At 46.8% G+C, this 23,138-nt stretch overlaps 1 protein-coding gene across 7 annotated transcripts in view; it reads left to right on the forward strand.

Moving 5' to 3' along the window:
* The window catches only part of LOC123999125 (rap guanine nucleotide exchange factor 6-like), a 136,432-nt gene that overhangs the window by 58,942 nt on the left and 54,352 nt on the right, over positions 1-23,138 (forward strand). For all 7 annotated transcript variants that reach the window (XM_046304557.1, XM_046304564.1, XM_046304560.1 and 4 more), the window contains one exon: positions 20,090-20,221. In XM_046304557.1, coding sequence (XP_046160513.1) covers positions 20,090-20,221 — 132 coding nt within the window. The remainder of the gene's footprint in view (positions 1-20,089; positions 20,222-23,138) is intronic.

A 23,138-nucleotide genomic window follows, 5' to 3' on the forward strand; every position in this document is an offset into this window, starting at 1 on the left:
CTGTCTTAATGAGGGAGGGGTGTGAAGATGGTTGACACGTTAATCCCAATCTCTTGTCACTCCAGGTCTGCGTTCCAAGTTGAACTCTTTTTGACCAAGTTAATGGGTTCTCGACATTTTGTGTTGAATGGATTTGTGATCTACACATCAGCTTTTTAGGCTCTGTTGTTCTTCAGAATTAGCGTAAGGTTGACTAAATGTTTGCATTGATTGAAGTGAATAAATGGCTCTATAGCCTAAACCACAAGCTAATGCTCAGGAATCAATGTCTATGATTTATGGAAAGGGTAGATCATGTTAGGCCTTTGCCCTTTCATTTTAGTCTAACCACCTCAAGTTCTGAGCGCGGTGTTGTCAAAAACATTTTTACCTTAGGCGCACTCCATTTGCGCTAACGTATGTTTGTGTGTGTGTGTGTGTGTGTGTTTGTGTGTGTGTGTGTGTGTGTGTGTGTGTGTGTGTGTCTTGGAAGGGGTTGGGAATACGCAGAAGACACATTTCCAACTCGTGTGGCCTAATGAAGGTATCTTATCCACTGCTTTTTTGATAAAATAACTTTGAATGGCTGAATTTTACTGCCAACTAAGACACCTCTATGATCGGAGATAAGAGATCACACATCATCCGTCTGTTTGAGATGAGATGAGAAGCAGCCTGTTTGAAGACGTGGCTAATGAGAGTCGACGTGTGCCGCCCGTCGTTGATGAGACGAGCAGACCCGAGGAGAAAGGTTAATGAAGTTCCCCTTTAAGCCCATCAGCTCGAGCACCAGACTAAACTGAAGCTACAGTATGGACCGAAATAGCAACAAGGTCATGATCATTTGTGTTGTGCCCGAGCTGAGGAGGAATCTGATGAATTCACGAGTTTCTGACGCTCACTTACGGTTGGCCGTCTGGGGTTATTGACTCCCCATCTCTTTCGATCTACTGTTCTGTGGTTGGGAAATGGTTGTGTTATGCCATTCCATGTTTCCTCTGAACAAGATGGTCACTGCCAGCATTCATCTACCGGAGTCCTTCTCATCTGTGACAGTGCTGGACAAAGTCTTTTAACTTATTAGACTACTATGTGAATGCTATTGCGAATGAATGAGCTACTTCCAAACGGGAGCATTGGTATTCAATATTGACATAGCAGATCATGCCTTAATGAATACTCAAACACAGTGGAATAAGATTAACAAGTGAGCGACGCAATTAGAAAGTGACACTGATTAACTATGGATGGCTTCAGATGACAGAAGCCAATATCCGGTCCACTGTTTTCCCTGGCCTGAACCCCGTGAAGCCTGTCTCCATCCCCCTGTGTCACTGCAAACTTCCTGGCCTGACTGCCTGAGGCTCTAGTTTGTTTTGATGGGTTCCCGAGGGACCAGAGTCCATGGTCTCCAATCGTACAATTCAGGCCAGCGCCACAGTAATGGGGACTGCTGCTGCTGTGGGATGCTGCTCCCCTGCATCTTTAAGCCTCATCCTGTTTACTATTGGCCATCTCCGTCTGGACATCTCCCGTGACTTGTGCTGCATCCCAAAATGGCAGCCTGTCCCCTATGGGCCCTGATTGGACGTGGTGCACTGTATAGGGGATAGGGTGCCATTTGGGGCGCAGCCTTGGGTCGAGGGTTATTAATGGAGCCTGGAGCGCGTTTGCTCTTAGCGTCCATCCATTGTCCCCCGTTGACGGCTCTGCTCTGGGATCAGGACAGCTGTCAGCGGGTTGATAAGGCTTGTTGCCTTGTTCTGTTCTGCTGCGTTGAGGTGTTTACTATCTACTTGGCCACTGAATGCCTTTCCTTCCCTCAAGGGAGAGTGTTTCCCTGCTCAAGTGCAGAGTGCTTAGTCTTGCTACCTCCACAATCAATGGGCTTGCAGAACTTTGGATTGATGCCCCTTTGAATAGTAATGGAAGCGGAGGGGAGAAATATCTGCAGTGAAATGGATCCAGGGCAGTCAGGCAGGGAGGGTGTCCAATCGACAGGCTCTCTTGGTGGGGTAACTGTCTCTCAGCCCAACCTGGTCTCAGTGCATTTCGTATTTTCTGTACATAAATCCAAGGTACTCCGTTTAAATCAAATACAATTATATTGGTCACATACACATGTTTAGCAGATGTTATTGCAGGTGTAGTGAAATGCATGTGCTTCTAGATCCAACAGTGCAGTAATATCTAACAAGTAATATCTAACAATTTCACAACAATACACACATCAAAAGTAAAGGAATCGAATTAAGAATCTATAAATATTTGGACTAGCAATGTTGGAGCAGCATAGACTCAGATACAGTATTTACTTATGAGATGAGTAATGCAAAATATGTAAACATTAAAGTGACCAATGTTCCCATATTAAAGTGGACAGTGATAACAAGTCTATATGTATATAGGGCAGCAGCCTCTAAGGTACTACTGATGGCTGTTTAACAGTCTGATGGCCTGGAGATAGAAGCTGTTTTTCAGTCTTTGATGCACCTCTACTGACCTCGCCTTCTGGGTGATAGCAGGGTGAACAGGCAGTGGCTCGGGTGGTTGTTGTCCTTGATTATCGTTTTGGCCTTCCTGTGACATCGGGTGCTACAGGTGTCCTAGTCTGACATGTTACGTTTGGTATGTAGATGTCCATCACCCCTTTTTGTATGATATGTTAAGAATGACAATTCATATTATTATTATTATTACATTCGTTCTGAATTTGCAAAAATGTACAATATGTTCTGAATTTGCGGAAATGTATGATATGTTACGAATGTACGATGTTAGCTGGTTGGCATGGGTTAGCTAGCAGGCTAAAGTTAGCTAGGGTTGAGTTTAGGAGTTAGGCCAATGGTTAAGGTTAGGAGAAGGGTTAGCTAACATTGCTTAGTGGTTGGAAAGGAGCTAAAATGTAGTAAACCGTTTCAAAGTTGCTAAAACGTTAGTTGTCCGGGTTGAGATTCGAACTTGCAACCTTTTGGGACGCTAGAAGTTCCCGTTGTACGCCCCACTCATCCACCCCCCGACCCACCATCCTGATTTCCCTTTTTTTGCCTTAAGTAACCGTCTATCTTAGGTAACCATACCAAATGGAACACATACTAATTTGAGTGTTCCGGATTTACATTTACTGGGTTACGTCTAGTCTATGAGACCGGGCTCTGGCTCTCACTGGATGTGGACCTCCTCATCCAATCATATTCTATTATTATCAGGACGGATGAAGTCCGATGTGAAGCATTAGATCATATCCAAGGTATTATATAAGATTATTCTAGGTATTTTTAGATGAGGGGGAAAGTATTGGAAATCAAAATGTGAAATCTATATACATCTTTGCCGCTGTGATGTATTGGCCTTGGATGATTGTTAAATAATTATACAACTTGGTACAATGAATCATTTTCGACAACATGGCAGTTCATTGTGAAGCTGCAATGTGCAAAAGATAGGCCTAATTCACAAACACTTGATTACTGTACATCGATTGATCCTTATAGTTACTTGTGTTTAGAGGAATACGCATTGAACTTGTACTTGCTGCCGTACCCCGTTCAAAGGCACTTACATTTTTTTGTCTTGCCAATTCACCCTCTGAATGGCACACTTACACACTCCATGTCTCAATTGTCTCGAGGCTTAAAAAATATTATTTCTCCTCTCGTTCATCTACACTGATTGAAGTGGTTTTGACAGGTGACATCAATAAGGGATCATAGCTATCGACCTGGATTCTCCTGGTCAGTCTGTGTCATGGGAAGGTGTTCCTAATGTTTTGTACACTGTGTATATTTTCTCTCACAACCCAGACAGGCGTACGCCTTTTCAGTCTCACAACACACACCGCAGAGAGACATAGGGAGTGTCAAAAATAACACCCTATTCCCTATGGTGGACTACTTTTGTAGCCTCGCAAAGTCACCTGATCCGGCGAGCTTACATGAATGTTGCTTATATCTGTGGAGCAACATTCAGTGTAAGCTCGCGGGATCAGGCAGCTTTGCGAGGCTACTAAATTTGACCAAAGTGCAAAGGGAACACATCCATAGAAAGTTGTCGTGAATGGTAATATACGAGGGATGGGCCGGAGGCCTAATGCGCAGTCCTAATTACGGCGAAACCCTGCCCTTTTTATTTCTTCAATTACATTTCTGAACCGTCAAATGTTAAACCTAACCTTAACACTCACAGCTAACCTAATGCCTAATTCGAATCTTAAATTAAGACCGAATAGCAAATATTTGTTGTCATGAATATTTTATGATCATTTTAGAGTTTTTGACCGTGGAACTATTGAAAAGCCTAATGCATGGCGTATCGATCCTTATCGCCTTCCTGTCCAGATGACACCCTAGACCTCCCTGGACACAGAAAGCTGTCTACCAGCCCAGACCATAGCTTTTCTCCGTCTACTGTTGTCAGTAGAATATTAACATGTTTCAAGTAACAACAACAAAAAAACTAGCCTGAATTGTCAATTTTTATTATTTTGGTGTATTGTAATACATTTTATTATTCGAATTTTGCATCTCGTCCATCCATCCATTCTTGCACGCCATTAATTGGATGACGAGCCATTTGGCTACCTTAAATGAAAAGTTAACTTGTTTTGAACCAAGTCGCTCTCTTCTTATGTAAATAGCATGTTATACTATGATACGAGAAACTAGAAACCGCTCGGACATGGAAATGAATCTCTCGAGTCCAACAAAAGTGACTAATGTAAGCAGATAACGTTGACACAATTTCACGTGTGCGAAAGATCGTATATGGGTGTTTTTGGAGCCTTTGTTGATGTGTATCTGTGGTCCCCATACTGGGGCGGCAGGGTAGCCTAGTGGTTGGACTAGTTACCGAGAGGTTGCAAGTAAAATCACACAAAAAACTATCTGGACACGTCTATGACATTCCCCCCCAAAAAGTTAGAGCGTCGTAGTTGTGCTGTTGCAGAAACCGTGTGCCTGTTTTGACTTTGTAAGCTACTCTCATGAACGCATCCTCCATACCCTTACGATGCCATTACAACGCGTACCTTTCTGATAATGCACTACTCTGCAATATTAAAGCGACATATCATTTGAAAGCATTATACTTACACCTCTGTTTTTATGTTTAATTTCTTTTTTTGTACAAGTGGAAGAGATTTGGTATCATGATGAAAAACACTGTCAGGCTCTCTGGCCTGTGTAATTGCTGTCCAATAAATGTGATGATGAGCGTTGTTGAGTACTCTGATCTAGGCTCTGTGTCCCAAATGGCTTCCTATACCCTATAGGAATACTTTTGACCAGACTCATATGGGCCCTGGTCAAAAGTAGTCCCCTAAAATGGGAATAGGGTGCCATTTTGGATGCATCCCTGGCCCCCCTCTTCATTGGTATGCCCACTGTGCTGCTAGTGGTACCATTATAGGACCAAATGGCCTCGGACTACTAGTGGAGCCTCAAAGACATGCTAACTGCAGATGATCCCATTACTTAGCCGTCCCCCTGACACACACACACACACACACACACACACACACACACACACACACACACACACACACACACACACACACACACACACACACACACACACACACACACACACACACACACACACACACACACACAGAGCCCCCTCCACAGTCCCACAGCCCTGTCAACCATGTGCCCCCTCCCCACCAGACCCAGGCGCTGATGATATTTCAGCCAGGGTAGCTTCACCCATTCCAGCTGTTTCCATTATCTTAGTGCTATTGATTTTTTCCCTGCACTGGGTCGGCCTATACATAGCAGGCCCTTCTCTCTCTCTCTGGATCATTTTCAAGGGCATTTATAAATACAAAAATGCGAGGGCTGTGTGCCTGTCCTTCCAGGCAGATTGAGTTTTGGCCTGTCTTTGTCTGCTTGCTCCTACAGGGGCTCACATACAGTACTAATTGACTGTGATCCTTGGGCCTGTATGAGCCTGTATACCCAACCGCCGGTTACAGCCCGGTGTCACTTCGACCAATAACACCTAGTTAAACCCCCACAAGCCTTTCGCTACACTCGCATTTACATCTGCTAACCATGTGTATGTGACAATTCAAATTTGGTTTGATTTGGAAGTATAGTAGGATTTCTTCCCTCTGAGGAAGGATGTTTGTGAAGTGTGTTTGTGTGGACTGTATTGCTATCCACATGATCCACTCTGTTAGTTAGGACTCCACACTAAGCTGTCAGACAGGACTCCCTCCGCTGCGGTGTTTTCCACCATCTGGAGGGTTGAGAGGACTGTACCAACTGTGGAGAACAGGGTCCAGCTCCAGCAACAACACGAGAACAGAAGGGTGTGGCTGACTGTCCTGCAGGCTGGTCCCCCTTGTTTTAGTCCGGTGGTCCCTCCCTGGGCCTGTTGTTATTGTGGTTGTGCCTGGCAGGGGGTGGAGGATGGTACGAGGGCAGGAAGTATCTGGGAGGAGAGGGAGTTAGGAGGGGGCTCTGGAGTGACCTCTCGCTGGGTTTGGCTGGGCGGCCGGACGGACTGGGCTGTGTTAAAATACCGTGTTTAGCCTCCTGTGTCCTGCATACGGGTAGCACTGGCCCCATGACCTTCTTTCCTGAGAGGCCCAGACTCCCACCTTCCTGTTTCTCTATTTCACACACACACACACACACACACACACACACACACACACACACACACACACACACACACACACACACACACACACACACACACACACACACACACACACACACACACACACACACACACACACACACACACACACACACACACACACACACACACACACACACACACACACACACACACACCACATGGAGGCGGTCTGGGGCCCGTGCTCTATCGCTCTTGTTCTCTCTCTCAATTTCAATCTCAGGGCTTTAGTACCATGGGAAACATATGTTTACATTGCCAAATGAAGTGAAATGGATAATAAACTAAAGTGAAATCAAAAATGTACCGGAAATATTACTCTCTCAAAAGGAAGAGAGACATTTCAAATGTCATATTACGGCTAAGTACAGTGTTTTGACGATGTACAAATAGTTAAAGTACAAAACGGAAAATAAATAAACATAAATATGGGTTGTATTTACAATGGTGTTTGTTCTTCACTGGTCGCCCTTTTTTTGTGGCAACAGGTCACACATCTTGCCCCTCCCTCCCTCCCTCCCTCCCTCCCTCCCTCCCTCCCTCCCTCCCTCCCTCCCTCCCTCCCTCCCTCCCTCCCTCCCTCCCTCCCTCCCTCCCTCCCTCCCTCCCTCCCTCCCTCCCTCCCTCTCCCTCCCTCCCTCCCCCCTCCCTCTTATCTCTCCCCTCTCTCCCTCTTCTCTCTCCCCTCTCTCCCTCTTCTCTCTCCCCTCTCTCCCTCTCTTCTCTCTCCCCTCTCTCCTCTCTCTCTCTCTCTCCCCTCTCCCTCTCTCTCTCTCTCTCCCCTCTCTCCCTCCCTCTCTCTCCCCTCTCTCCCTCCCTCTCCTCCCCTCTCTCCCTCTTATCTCTCCCCTCTCTCCCTCTTCTCTCTCCCCTCTCTCCCTCTTCTCTCTCCCCTCTCTCTCTCTCTCTTCTCTCTCCCCTCTCTCCCTCTCTCTTCTCTCTCCCCTCTCTCCCTCTCTCTTCTCTCTCTCTCTCTCCCTCCCTCTCCTCTTCTCTCTCCCCTCTCTCCCCTCCTCTTCTCTCTCCCCTCTCTCCCTCCCTCTCCTCTTCTCTCTCCCTCTCTCCCTCCCTCTCCTCTTCTCTCTCCCTCCCCCTCTCTCCCTTCCAGTGCTGTTTGAGCATGTGACACAGGCCAGGGCGAGAGGAGGGAGGAGGTTTGCGATGGTCTCAGCCATGCCACACCATGAATATTAATGTTGGAGACAGACACATCAAACCTCACTGGCAGTGAACTGGACCCATCCCTCTGAGACAGAGCACAGCCCCCCCCCCCCCCCCCCCCAACACTGATATAAATGAACCAGGAGATTTTAATATGTAACCATTCCTGAAGAGGGAAGATACAGGAAAACTTGCTTTAGAGTTTTGACCTCACTGAATTTTCTCACTGACCAGCAGAAGAGGGTAAATTAAATGAGTGATTACGCAATGCCTTTAAACCTGTACACACACACACACACACACACACACACACACACACACACACACACACACACACACACACACACACACACACACACACACACACACACACACACACACACACACAAAACTTGGTAATCCATTGTGTAGTGTAATTCCAGCTGGGTGATTAAACATGGATGGCCTTACACTATTAGTCACTGTTGTCACACCCAAGACAGAGACAGCGTCACCCGTAGACTATCGCTATGTCTGTCTGTCTGTTAGTCAGTCCTGGCTGCCACTCTGACTGGCTCCAGGCTCTACCTTGGTCAAAAGTCAAAGCCCTTTGCTAGCGGGGCCAGAAACATCACCAGGCCGTCACTTAACATCCTGGCTATCACAATACTGGCCGTGCCCGCTCCAAAGTGAAGCCAAACCCTTCCTCCTCTGACTCTGTTCTGTTACAACACAGGAAGGGGGTGATTCAGCTCCCTGGAATCTCTTTTGGACCAGGAACATCCTCCCTAAGATAGGATAATGACAACATTTTGGTGTTACTGTTTCCTGTTTTTGGGCCAGGCGGACTGTGACACTCGTGCCAGGCTAGACGCTAGGCAAGGAGCAGCCTCTCGAGATGAGAGTTAAATGCGATATGATGATGACCGGCCTGTGATATGAAATGTGACACTACTTTGATTGTCATGCTTATGCTGCTGGCTCTGATTTGTGCGTTGGCGTATAACCAAAAGGGGAACAGAGAGTAACTACCCACCCCTTTGATTCAGTCCTCATTACGTGGGTGGGGTGAGGGAGAGAGATGTGAGGGTCTTTTCCTGACAGCCTTTCCCTACTCTCCTCTCGTCTCCCCGCGTGGCACGGCCCCTGCTCTCTCTCTCTCTCTCTCTCTCTCTCTCTCTCTCTCTCTCTCTCTCTCTCGCGCTCTGTTTCTCTCGCTGTCTATTCCTCCCCCTCGCCCAGTCCTGCCCGCCTCGCCTGACTTCGCACCCGTCACCTCCAATTCCAAGTTCAATTCATTACACCTCTCTCTCACCCGCAGTCTCTTCTCTGCCGAAGCCCTGCGTGTTCACTTCAAAGGGAGCGGGGGAGGAGGAAAGGGGGTTCTTAAAAGAGAATACTACCCCCCCCCCCCCTCTCTCTACAGCATCTTAATCAAGACTTTAGTTCGCTCTATAGCTCTGTTGTGTGAGAGTGCAGCAGGTGTTTTGGGAGCAGGGGAAAAGGTCAGGGTGTTAGGAAGCGGAGGGTCAGGATGCTCTCAGGGCAGGCTGGTTCACAGAGAGTTTAACGTGTGGGACGTCATGCCGGCGCCCGGTCCGCTGTACCTCTCTAACACCATTGAGCCAACCGAAGCGGTCTGTAGCCGCAGGGCTAATTTCCGACTGTGTGTGCGCGTGTGCTCTTCGGAGTGTGTGTGTGTGTTTCTCCGTGTGTGTGCATTTCTCGGAGCGCGTGTGTGTGTGCGCGCGCCTTCTTGGCGTGTGTGTGTGTGCGCGCCTTCTTGGCGTGTGTGTGTGTGCGCGCCTTCTTGGCGTGTGTGTGTGTGCGCGCCTTCTTGGCGTGTGTGTGTGTGTGCGCGCCTTCTTGGCGTGTGTGTGTGTGTGCGCGCCTTCTTGGCGTGTGTGTGTGTGCGCGCCTTCTTGGCGTGTGTGCAAGGCACTGCTCACACCTGACTACACTTATTTAGCATTTAGCTCCATTAAGGCTGTGATGCCATGAGTGGAAGAGGGCGATCTCTAAATAAAGATGGAATGAATATATTTTTTTATTGAGCCTTTATTGAACTCGGCAAGTCGGTTAAGAACACAATCTTATTTACAGTGACGGCCAAACCCGGGATGATGCTGGGCTAATTATGCCCCGCCCTATGGGACTCTCAATCACAGCCGGATATGATGCAGTCTGGATTCGAACCAGGCACTGTAGTGTGCAGTGTCTTAGACCGCTGCGCCACTCTGGAGCAGAATTGACTGACATCAAAGGAGACCTACAATGTGTGCCTTGTACTGTTTTTCTCAACTTATGTTGGCTTTATGACAGTTGCGTAACATGTTGAAATACTGGAGATTGTTCTCTTTCTCAGTATGTTTGCGTGGTTTGGAATTGAGATTATGACATTAACAATGACACTGTTTGCCAAGTGGTTGGACTCTGGTTCATGGGTACTGGCGTGCCATTGATGTTCATGTCGTGTCCCTTTCTAACGTTGCGCTGGCGTCATCATCATTCAGACGTACTGTTCAGATGTTCCAATTCCGAGAGAATGACAACTTCTACAGGCTATTTTTTTATTGAAATGGCTCCTTCAACGACAACCATCTCTTTGTTTTAGTATGTACTCATGTCTGTCCTCCAGTAGAACTCAGCAGTCAATGGTCCATAATAAGCCGCTAATTAGCATGACTCTCCGCCACCCAAATAGAACGCGTAACGACTCTTGTGTTGCTGGGGCTTTGAGATTCGGCTCAGCGTTTTAGTCTCCACCTCCCGTCCTCTGATACGTTGCAACTCTACCTCCAGTGCATCCGTCTATTGTGCCATTATAGTTCGCCTAATGGGGGGGTGGCAGCCAGGATTGACGCTCGTTTTTACTTCAGTTACCGTCATTGCTTTCGGTGTTTGGGTCTCAGGGAGGGATGGAAAGCTGAAAGGCTAGTGGAGTAAATCGACTGTATATCAATAGCCTGATCTTTCACTCGGAGTGCCCAGCTGCCCGGCCCTAAAACTGGCAAGCCTGTTACCTACAACAACACTCATCACGTGTGTGTCTGTCCGATGGCTGCCCTCTCCTCACTGACTAGCGGACACCTCTAGAGATCCACTCTATTCTAACCCACCTGATTTGAGTTGGGGGGGACGTGTGCCAACCACTTGGCAAACATAGGCACAGATACACACACCCTGGACACCATATGTGAATGAATTACCCCCCATTTATCTTCCGAGTTTGTACTGTTAGGTGACGTAAACTGGGATATGCTTAACACCCCGGACGTCCTACAATCTAAGCTAGATGTCCTCAATGTCACCCAAATTATCATAGAACCTACCAGGTACAAGCACAAAGCCGTAAACACGGGCACCCTCATAGATATTATCATAACCAACCTGTCCTCTAAATACACCTCTGCTGTCTTCAGCCAGGACCTCAGCGATCACTGCCTCATTGCCTGCGTCCGTAATGGGTCCGCGGTCAAACGACCACCCCTCATCACTGTCAAATGCTCCCTAAAACACTTCAACGAGCAGGCCTTTCTAATCGACCTGGCCCGTTGTATCCTGGAAGGATATTGACCTCATTCCGTCAGTAGAGGATGCCTGGTTATTCTTTAAAAGAGCTTAACTCACCAACTTAAATAAGCATGCCCCGTTAAAAAAAAAATGAACCAGGAACACCAGCACAAAAACATCCTGTGGTGTACTGCATTAGCATCGAATAGCCCCTGCGATATGCAACTTTTCAGTGCATCTAATAGACCCTGCAATATGCAACCAATGTACACAGGCAGTTAGGAAAGCAAAGGCTAGCTTTTTCAAACAGAAATTTGCATCCTGTAGCATAAACTCCCAAAAATTAGGCTTGGAAACACTGTCACCACCGATAAATCCACGATAATTGAGAATTTCAATAAGCATTTTTCTAAAAATCAAAATCAAATCAAATTTATTTGTCACATACACATGGTTAGCAGATGTTAATGCGAGTGTAGCGAAATGCTTGTGCTTCTGGTTCCGACAATGCAGTAATAACCAACAAGTAATCTAACTAACAATTCCAAAACTACTGTCTTATGCACAGTGTAAGGGGATAAGAATATGTACATATAGATATATGAATGAGTGATGGTACAGAGCAGCATAGGCAAGATACAGTATATACATATGAGATGAATATGTAAACAAAGTGGCATAGTTAAAGTGGTTAGTGATACATGTATTACATAAGGATGCAGTAGATGATATAGAGTACAGTATATACGTATACATATGAGATGAATAATGTAGGGTATGTAAACATTATATTAGGTAGCATTGTTTAAAGTGGCTAGTGATATATTTTACATTTCCCATCAATTCCCATTATTAAAGTGGCTCGAGTTGAGTCAGTGTGTTGGCAGCGGCCACTCAGTGTTAGTGGTTGCTGTTTAACAGTCTGATGGCCTTGAGATAGAAGCTGTTTTTCAGTCTCTCGGTCCCAGCTTTGATGCACCTGTACTGACCTCGCCTTCTGGATTATAGCGGTGTGAACAGGCAGTGGCTCGGGTGGTTGTTGTCCTTGATGATCTTTATGGCCTTCCTGTAACATCGGGTGGTGTAGGTGTCCTGGAGGGCAGGTAGTTTGCCCCCGGTGATGCGTTGTGCAGACCTCACTACCCTCTGGAAAGCCTTACGGTTGTGGGCGGAGCAGTTGCCATACCAGGCGGTGATACAGCCCGCCAGGATGCTCTCGTTTGTGCATCTGTAGAAGTTTGTGAGTGCTTTTGGTGACAAGCCAAATTTCTTCAGCCTCCTGAGGTTGAAGAGGCACTGCTGCGCCTTCCTCACAATGCTGTCTGTGTGAGTGGACCAATTCAACTTGTCTGTGATGTGTATGCCGAGGAACTTAAAACTTAGTACCCTCTCCACTACTGTTCCATCGATGTGGATAGGGGGGTGTTCCCTCTGCTGTTTCCTGAAGTCCACAATCATCTCCTTAGTTTTGTTGACGTTGAGTGTGAGGTTATTTTCCTGACACCACACTCCGAGGGCCCTCACCTCCTCCCTCTAGGCCGTCTCGTCGTTGTTGGTAATCAAGCCTACCACTGTTGTGTCGTCCGCAAACTTGATGATTGAGTTGGAGGCGTGCGTGGCCACGCAGTCGTGGGTGAACAGGGAGTACAGGAGAGGGCTCAGAACGCACCCTTGTGGGGCCCCAGTGTTGAGGATCAGTGGGGTGGAGATGTTGTTGCCTACCCTCACCACCTGGGGGCGGCCCGTCAGGAAGTCCAGTACCCAGTTGCACAGGGCGGGGTCGAGACCCAGGGTCTCGAGCTTGATGACGAGCTTGGAGGGTACTATGGTGTTAAATGCTGAGCTGTAGTCGATGAACAGCATTCTCACATGGGTATTCCTCTTGTCCAGATGGGTTAGGGCAGTGTGGTTGAGATTGCATCGTCTGTGGACCTATTTGGGCGATAAGCAAATTGGAGTGGGTCTAGGGTGTCAGGTAGGGTGGAGGTGATATGGTCCTTGACTAGTCTCTCAAAGCACTTCATGATGACGGAAGTGAGTGCTTCGGGGCGGTAGTCGTTTAGCTCAGTTACCTTAGCTTTCTTGGGAACAGGAACAGGAACAATGGTGGCCCTCTTGAAGCATGTGGGAACAGCAGACTATGGCTGGCCATGCTTTCCACCTGGCTACCCCTACCTCGGTCAACAGCCCTGTGCTCCCCACAGCAACTCGCCCAGGTCTACCCCATTTCTCCTTCACCCAAATCCAGATAGCTGATGTTCTGAAAGAGCTGCAAAATCTGGACCGCTACATATCAGCTGGGCTAGACAATCTGGACCCTCTTTTTCTAAAATTATCTACCACAAGCTTGTTCAACCTCTCGCACCGTCTGAGATCCCCAAAGATTGGAATGCTGTTGCGGTCATCCCCCTCTTCAAAAGGGGGACACTCTAGACCCAAACTGTTAGAGACCTATATCTATCCTACCCTGTCTTTCTAAGGTCTTCGAAAGCCAAGTTAACAAACAGATCACTGACCATTTTGAATCCCATCGTACCTTCTCTACTATGCAATCGGGTTCCCGAGCTGGTCATGGGTGCACCTGGTCATGGGTGCACCAGCCACGCTCAAGGTCCTAAATTATATCATAACCGCCATCGATCAAAGACAATACTGTGTAGCCGTATTCATCGACCGGGCCAAGGCTTTTTTTACTCTGTCAATCGTCACATTCTTATCGTCAGACTCAACAGCCTTGGTTTCTCAAATGACTGCCTCGCCTGGTTCACCAACTACTTCTCAGACTGCCTACTCTCTTCTCTGTATACATCAATGATGTATCTCTTACTGCTGGTGATTCTCTGATCCACCTCTACACAGATGAAACAATTCTGTATACTTCTGGCCCTTCTTTGGACACTGTGTTAACTAACCTCCAGATGAGCTTCAATGTCATACAACACTCCTTCCGTGGCCTCCAATTGCTCTTAAATGCAAGTAAAACTAAATGCATGCTCTTCAACTGATTGCTGCCCGCATCTACCCGCCCGTCTAGCATCACTACTCTGGACGGTTCCAACTTATGTGGACAACTACAAATGTCTGGTTAGACTGTAAACTCTCCTTTCAGACTCACATTAAGCATCTCCAGTCCAAAATGAAATCTAGAATCGGCTTCCTATTTCACACCAGGCCTCCTTCACTCATGCTGCCAAACATACCCTCGTAAAACTGACTATCCTGCCGATCCTTGACTTTGGCGATGTCATTTACAACATAGCCTCCAACACTCTAATCAGCAAATTGGATGCAGTCTATCACAGTGCCATCCGTTTTGTCACCAAAGCCCCATATACTACCCATCACTGCGACCTTTATGCTCTTGTTGGCTGGCCTTGGCTTCATATTCCACGCTAAACCCACTGGCTCCAGGTCATCTATAAGTCTTTACTAGGTAAAGCCCTGCCTTATCTTAGCTCACTGGTCACATAGCAGCACAAATAGCACACCCAACTACCTCATCCCCATACTGTTATTTTTTATTTTTTTGCTCCTTTGCACCCCAGTATCTCAACTTGCACAATAATCTTCTGCACATCTATCACTCCAGTGTTTAATTGCTAAATTGTAATTATTTCGCCACTCTGGCCTTTTGCCTTACCTCCCTAGTCTTACCTAATTTGCGCACACTGTATATAGACTTTTCTATTGTGTTATTGACTGTACGTTTGTTTAACTCTGTTGTAACTCTGTGTTGTTGTTTTTGTCGCACTGCTTTGCTTCATCTTGGCCAGGTCGCAGTTGTAAATGAGAACTTGTTCTAAACTGGCCTACCTGGTTAAATAAAAGTGAAATAAATAAAATAAAAAAAACACACACAATAACATATGCACTAAACACTCACGTACACATGGATTTTGTACTGTAGATATGTGGTAGTGGTGGAGTAGGGGGTCTGAGGGCACAGTGTGTTGTGAAATCTGTGAATGTATTGTAATGATTTTAAAATTGTATAAACTGCCTTAATTTGGCTGGACCCCAGGAAGAGGGGCATTTATTATGGGGATCCATAATAAATACAAATAGCTATGGCTGAGACGGAGTGGCTTTGGGACAGTTTGTTGGTATCTTAAACCAGTACTCCTTCAGTGTTTCCCCTAGATTATTTTAGCAAGGGTCTTGGAAGGGGGGTGGGGGATGTCACTGGGCATTCTGTGTTCTTGTGCATAAACATTATAACAAATTAAATTGGGGCCCCTGGGCATGTGCCCTCTATTCCCGGTTGGTAATCCAGCCATTCCAAAAGTACTCCTAAATTCATTGTTTTATTTGATTGGTTTCAATCGCATTAATTTTTTATTTTGGCGATTTCTAGTTTTCGAAGATAATATTATTGACCTACATATAAATAATATATTCTACACACTTTCTCTGGTTTTAGTCATTTAAGTGTATACTTTAAGTACGTTGTGGCAAAATGAATACAGCGTCAACACCGGTTTCCTCTTGTCTTGATACATAGGAAATGGAAATGGAGATCAGATCAGTTGTAGCCAGTGTTCTCAGTCTCTACATCTAAAATGGATCCATCTCACCCCCCCCCCCCACCCTCTGCGGCAGCTCAAAGTCAGCCCAGGGTTAACGTGCCCGCCCTGCTGCCATGTGGGAGGAGGAGGGACCGTCCAATCCTCCGGGTGACAAATGTTTGTCTGGGAGTATAATTGACGCTAGGGGGAGGGGACCGGAGTGAATCATTTTGACAGATGATGACGGCTCCGGTGACATCATCAGATGTCCTACCTCCTCAACCCCGAGCACAGCCAACTCTTCAGGCCAACGTGTCTCTGTCTCCATGGACTGCTTGGCTCTGTGATGAATATCTTTCATTTTGGGACGGGAGGATTTTTTTTCTATCAAACAGATTATGATGTTTTGAACCCCCCCCCCTGGATGAAAGCTGGGAAAAGAAATGCTTGTTGAAAGTGCTACGCACCCAGCAGTCTCTGTAAATAGGCTAACGCTAGCCTTCCCCTGCTGTGGTGAGCTGGAGCAGTAAGGCAGTTAGTTCGTAGTTGGGAAGCTCCACTATGTTTTAATGACGGAGCCCCTGCTGGGATCCTGTAGCGGGCACCTCAACTCCCCTGCCTCTGATGGAGCGGCCTATTCTGGACCGTTAGCCTGTCTGTGTGAACCAGAACCATTACTAGCATCACACTCAAACTGCTTCTCACTGCTTTATACCATCCCTGCATCCTAAATGGCTCCCTATTCCCTTGTATAGTGGCTAACGGAGACCTGTTCAGAAAGTAGTGCGCCATAAAGGGAATTAGGGTGCCATTTGGGACGTAGGCGAGGTCTCACGGGAACAAGGCGACTGCAGGTTCAACCCCGCGACAGTTAATTACTGTAGCCAGTCTACGGAGATGAAGTGAGTTCAGTATAATAGTCATATTTTCAAGGAAAGGTTAGAACACGAGTGAATAAATGACAAATTCTCTGTTGTGACTCTTCAGACTATGTTTGGATGTTTGGAGATGAGCGTTACAGGATCGGTCCTGGCTCGACTCGCGTCCCCTTGTTGATGTGATGAATTCATACAGCAGAAGGAGGCAATCATTCATTTTTAATCGCCCCACACGGCCGTCATTAATTCATGAGCAGAATGGGAGGAGAGCCCCTCCCCAGCCGGTGGTATGTGGGAGGGGACTGGAGTGTGATTTAAGTTGCTGTTGGTGTGAAATGTAAATTAGCTCTACGAGGCTGCAGCATTTGTCCCCCTGGCACCCTCATTAGCCAATCCCACCCTCCCACTGCCTCTCATATGTCATCAGACGACATCCACAGGATAAAAGACTCTGGCTGCCGTGCCCCGTGACATCAACACCCGCTCTGGTGTCACCACTAATGCTCCTGATTGGAGATAAATGCAGCAATGTAGATCATTGCAGCATTGTAGATAATTGCAGCATTGTTATTGCTGTGGTTTGACAGTGTGAGTTTTAACCTGAGTGGTTGGCGCATAGAGATCCTATATGTACTTTCACGGGTCGGAGGCCATGGAGGATGGATGCATACATTAGTTTTGTCCTCTGGGAATCGGATAGATTTGTTTAATGGATGCAGGGGGAGATTGGCCATTGTCTGAAACCTGACCCCATCATAAAGCAATCAATATTGACCCACCTGGCTGTGGAATAAACAGAATGGACCGCCCCTCTAGCGCTGATAGAAACATGGAGAAAAGAGCCTGTTCAAACCGGCCCCTGTTTGGCTGGCAACACTTTTCAGAGTTAGGCTACTCTGACAGCCCCGTCCGGACCCCTTCACCCCACTAGCCTGTCTCTTTACATAGGACTGTGGTGGGAGAGCCCAGCCCATCCAGGAGACCTATTTGTCTGTCTGGTCAATGACCATTTGTCTAACCTTCTGGTCAGTGAATGATTTCTGCAGCTCCAACTAGGTGTTATTGAGTAGAGTGTCGTTCTCATGATTGCAACTGGCTCTCCTCTCTCCTTGTACAGGCTGTTTTCTCTCAAGTGTGTGTTTGAGAGTTTTGCTGGTACATGGTTGGAGGATGGGCTCTCCCCAGTAGGGCTACCACAATTATCGTATAATCGTATAACCGACAATAACACAAAACATTTTTTTTTGCAGCATAACTGTCTAAATACATTCCTTTTTTGGTGTAGGGGAGATTTAACTTTATATTTAAGTAGATATGCTTTACCCATGATCTGTTTTCATTATTACATGAATAGGGTAATCATTTACCCACTCTGTTTTCATTATTACATGAATAGGGTAATCATTTACCCATGATCTGTTTTCATTATTACATGAATAGGGTAATCATTTACCCATTATCTGTGTTCATTATTGCATGAATAGGGTAATCATTTACCCATTATCTGTTTTCATTATTATACGAATGGGGTAATCATTTACCCATTATCTGTTTTCATTATTACGCGAATAGGGTAATCATTTACCCATTATCTGTTTTCATTATTACACGAATAGGGTAATCATTTACCCATTATCTGTTTTCATTATTACATGAATAGAGTAATCATTTACCCATTATCTGTTTTCATTATTACATGAATAGAGTAATCATTTTAAGAGCAGAACGGCACAGATGGGAGGATAAGCTTCTTTTTCAAACGTTCCAAGTGGTCAAAACTATTATTTTTTAAGATGGGGTTGTCACCAAAGCTGTGTTGTATTCGTTAGGTGAACCACAACGAATTTGCAAATTGCGCAAAAAAAAGACAATTGTGACATGAATCGCGTACATTTACATGACAATGAATCTTCACCCCAAATTCCGTAATCGTCACAGCCCTACTCCTCAGCCCTGTGGGGGATGGGTTGTAGAGGTAGTGGGGCAGCCCAGCCCCCACCCGTACATACCGTAGACTTAACTTGTTTAATATTGCATGGTGGCACGGCGATGGCTTTGGCGCCAGCGTCGGGGGAGTGTCTTGTTGTCTGGCCGGCAGCGCCAAGCTTGCAGAGGTTATGGAGGAAGTGTGCTGCAGGTTCACCCGCTGTCGACGCAACCGGGCCACCTCCCTCACCCGCTGCGGACTGGTAAGACCTGGGCACGCTGGGCTGATCAATGGACTATAGAAGCTGAACTGGGTCACATTGGATGTGTGTGGTTTGGTTGTTAGCAAGGCATTGGTGACTGCTCTTTCTCTTTTGGATTGACTGGCCTTTGTGGACTAGTGTGTTTCTTGAGTCTCTCATAGGTGGGATGGTTTGCTTGGTTGCTTGATGAAACACTGGGCTGTTGTGGCGTTATTCAGGTTGATTGGCCGTTTATCTTGTCCTCCAGTCTTTGTGAGGTGATCAGTATTGATGTGTTGTGTTGTAGCTTATGGCTTTGATGATTGTTTGTTTATATAACATCTCGGAGAACAAATCTGCGTCCTGAAAGAGAACGTCGGCAGTGATACATTTTTCTTTCAATTACAGCTTATCTTTTTCATCCTCTTCTCATTTCGCCAAATGGGACAAATTGGTTTACTGTCTTTGTTATGAAAGGAGTAACCGACTAAATGTTTTCATGACAAATAGATTTCTTCTCTGTTTTTTAATTAAGAGCGTTCTTACGTTTAGCTTCCAAGCGAAGTCGTCAAGCTTGAACGAGATCAAACTGCTTGTGTGTGTGTGTGTGTGTGTGTGTGTGTGTGTGTGTGTGTGTGTGTGTGTTAGAGAAAGCGTCCAGGCACTAAGTCATTCAGTGAGCTGCTGCCTGTCATATTGATAGGGCTGTATCATAGCGGCTGATCAGTGCCTGTTGAGTGAAGACAAATGGTATGACCGACATTGTGACAGTGGGCCTGGGTAGGTAATGTAAGAAAGAGGAGTTTGGGAGGCCAAGGCAGTGTGTGCATGCCAAATGGCACCCTGGTGTAAAGTAGTGCACTAAATCGGGAAAAGGGTGCAATTAGTGGCATAGTCACTGGTCCAGATTTACTGTCACAACCCTGTCTCAGTCTCCCTAAGGTCACCCGACAACCATAACACCCTTACCCCCCCCTCAAACCATCAAGCAGTATGACCTTTCACTGAGGGTCAGTGCCACGCTTCCCATTTATTTAGAATCCTCTCAAGTTTTGCCTTTGTTCCCCCTCCTGTATTTTGATGATGTGGCCTCTACTCTCGTATCAAGCTTCATGCTGCCAAGTCGACCGCACAAAGGCAGCTGCAACAACACACGTGTGTTTGTCTGTGTGTGTCTGTGTGTGTCTGTGTGTGCGCGTGTTCATCTGTGTGTGTCCTGTGGTATAAACAGCTGTCCTCTCTTCCTGTCTGTGTGTCTGAGCAGCTTCCCGGAGAACTCAACAAGATGCACCTTACTGACCACCCCCACAGCCAGGGGATGCACGTGCCGCCCAGCCAATCAGGATGCAGCATCGCCAGTGATTCGGGGAGCAGTAGCCTATCAGACATCTACCAGGTCTATACACACATTATGTAATTCACCATTCTCAAACTGAGCTGATGTTTGTCGGCGGGGTTTAAAATGATCATCTGCCAAATGCGGTTAGATTTTGTCATTAGTGGGGTAAGAATGCATATTTCAGCCGCCACGTTGGCGGGTAGTCACATGAAGTGTTTGGGAACACTTACATTTTTTTTGACCACATGTAGAAAGTTGGTCGAATTGACAAGAAAGGCTAGAAAGTGTGACTTTGTCCTCGTGCTTCTTGGCCGGTAGCATCGTTTTGTTCACATTCTAGGTTGTTTTTCAATGTTATAGTGCTGAACAATTATCCGAAATGTCAGTTATTTTTCTGACAATCACTTCAATTATTTGAATTTCATTTTGTTTGTTTTTTTTCTCCCTCTGAGCTTAATGCGCTGCAGTTTCTCTAGAGAGAAATCGGATCATGCCCAAACTCTGCGATGTAGTAGGGAGTTGTAGTTTCCAACAGGCCAATGTTCTACATAGTTTAGCACACAAAACATACTAATTATCTACAATGACCATAATCCATTGCAGCCTACTTGTCCGGTCTGTGTTTCTTTTATGCCTGCTACGTTAAAGGGACAGAAGAACGCGCAATCAAGAGGGGATACATAGAGAGCAGTTGCTTCGTGAGGTATTGGTATTCAGTAGTCATAAAAGTATGCCTTATTTACTTTGAATAACTTTTTTTCAGACAGCATAGACAGCAGCTCTGTAGAGATGAGATGACTTAGAATGAAATAATAAAGTCATCAAAAAAAAAAAATATATATATATATACATAACAAATTAAATATTTGATTAAATAAAGTCATATGAATAAATTACATTTACATTTAAGTCATTTAGCAGACGCTCTTATCCAGAGCGACTTACAAATTGGTGCATTCACCTTATGACATCCAGTGGAACAGCCACTTTACAATAGTGCATCTAAATATTTTAAGGGGGGGGTGAGAAGGATTACTTTTTCCTATCCTAGGTATTCCTTAAAGAGGTGGGGTTTCAGGTGTCTCCGGAAGGTGGTGATTGACTCCGCTGTCCTGGCGTCGTGAGGGAGTTTGTTCCACCATTGGGGGGCCAGAGCAGCGAACAGTTTTGACTGGGCTGAGCGGGAACTGTACTTCCTCAGTGGTAGGGAGGCGAGCAGGCCCGAGGTAGATGAACGCAGTGCCCTTATTTGGGTGTAGGGCCTGATCAGAGCCTGGATGTACTGAGGTGCCGTTCCCCTCACAGCTCCGTAGGCAAGCACCATGGTCTTGTAGCGGATGCGAGCTTCAACTGGAAGCCAGTGGAGAGAGCGGAGGAGCGGGGTGACGTGAGAGAACTTGGGAAGGTTGAACACTAGACGGGCTGCAGCGTTCTGGATGAGTTGTAGGGGTTTAATGGCACAGGCAGGGAGCCCAGCCAACAGCGAGTTGCAATAATCCAGACGGGAGATGACAAGTGCCTGGATTAGGACCTGCGCCGCTTCCTGTGTGAGGCAGGGTCGTACTCTGCGGATGTTGTAGAGCATGAACCTACAGGAACGGGCCACCGCCTTGATGTTAGTTGAGAACGACAGGGTGTTGTCCAGGATCACGCCAAGGTTCTTAGCGCTCTGGGAGGAGGACACAATGGAGTTGTCAACCGTGATGGCGAGATCATGGAACGGGCAGTCCTTCCCCGGGAGGAAGAGCAGCTCCGTCTTGCCGAAGTTCAGCTTGAGGTGGTGATCCGTCATCCACACTGATATGTCTGCCAGACATGCAGAGATGCGATTCGCCACCTGGTCATCAGAAGGGGGAAAGGAGAAGATTAATTGTGTGTCGTCTGCATAGCAATGATAGGAGAGACCATGTGAGGTTATGACAGAGCCAAGTGACTTGGTGTATAGCGAAAATAGGAGAGGGCCTAGAACAGAGCCCTGGGGGACACCAGTGTGAGAGCGCGTGGTGAGGAGACAGATTCTCGCCACGCCACCTGGTAGGAGCGACCTGTCAGGTAGGACGCAATCCAAGCGTGGGCCGCGCCGGAGATGCCCAACTCGGAGAGGGTGGAGAGGAGGATCTGATGGTTCACAGTATCGAAGGCAGCCGATAGGTCTAGAAGGATGAGAGCAGAGGAGAGAGAGTTAGCTTTAGCGGTGCGGAGCGCCTCCGTGATACAGAGAAGAACAGTCTCAGTTGAATGACTAGTCTTGAAACCTGACTGATTTGGATCAAGAAGGTCATTCTGAGAGAGATAGCGGGAGAGCTGACCAAGGACGGCACGTTCAAGAGTTTTGGAGAGAAAAGAAAGAAGGGATACTGGTCTGTAGTTGTTGACATCGGAGGGATCGAGTGTAGGTTTTTTCAGAAGGGGTGCAACTCTCGCTCTCTTGAAGACGGAAGGGACGTAGCCAGCGGTCAGGGATAAGTTGATGAGCGAGGTGAGGTAAGGGAGAAGGTCTCCGGAAATGGTCTGGAGAAGAGAGGAGGGGATAGGGTCGAGCGGGCAGGTTGTTGGGCGGCCGGCCGTCACAAGACGCAAGATTTAATCTGGAGAGAGAGGGGAGAAAGAGGTCAGAGCACAGGGTAGGGCAGTGTGAGCAGAACCAGCGGTGTCGTTTGACTTAGCAAACGAGGATCGGATGTCGTCGACCTTCTTTTCAAAATGGTTGACGAAGTCATCTGCAGAGAGGGAGGAGGATTCAGGAGGGAGGAGAAGGTGGCAAAGAGCTTACTAGGGTTAGAGGCAGATGCTTGGAATTTAGAGTGGTAGAAAGTGGCTTTAACAGCAGAGACAGAGGAGGAAAATGTAGAGAGGAGGGAGTGAAAGGATGCCATGTCCGCAGGGAGGCGAGTTTTCCTCCATTTCCGCTCGGCTGCCCGGAGCCCTGTTCTGTGAGCTCGCAATGAGTCGTCAAGCCACGGAGCGGGAGGGG

The sequence above is a fragment of the Oncorhynchus gorbuscha genome, linkage group LG16, assembly GCF_021184085.1.
Source record: "Oncorhynchus gorbuscha isolate QuinsamMale2020 ecotype Even-year linkage group LG16, OgorEven_v1.0, whole genome shotgun sequence".
NCBI classification, from domain to species: Eukaryota; Metazoa; Chordata; class Actinopteri; order Salmoniformes; family Salmonidae; genus Oncorhynchus; species Oncorhynchus gorbuscha.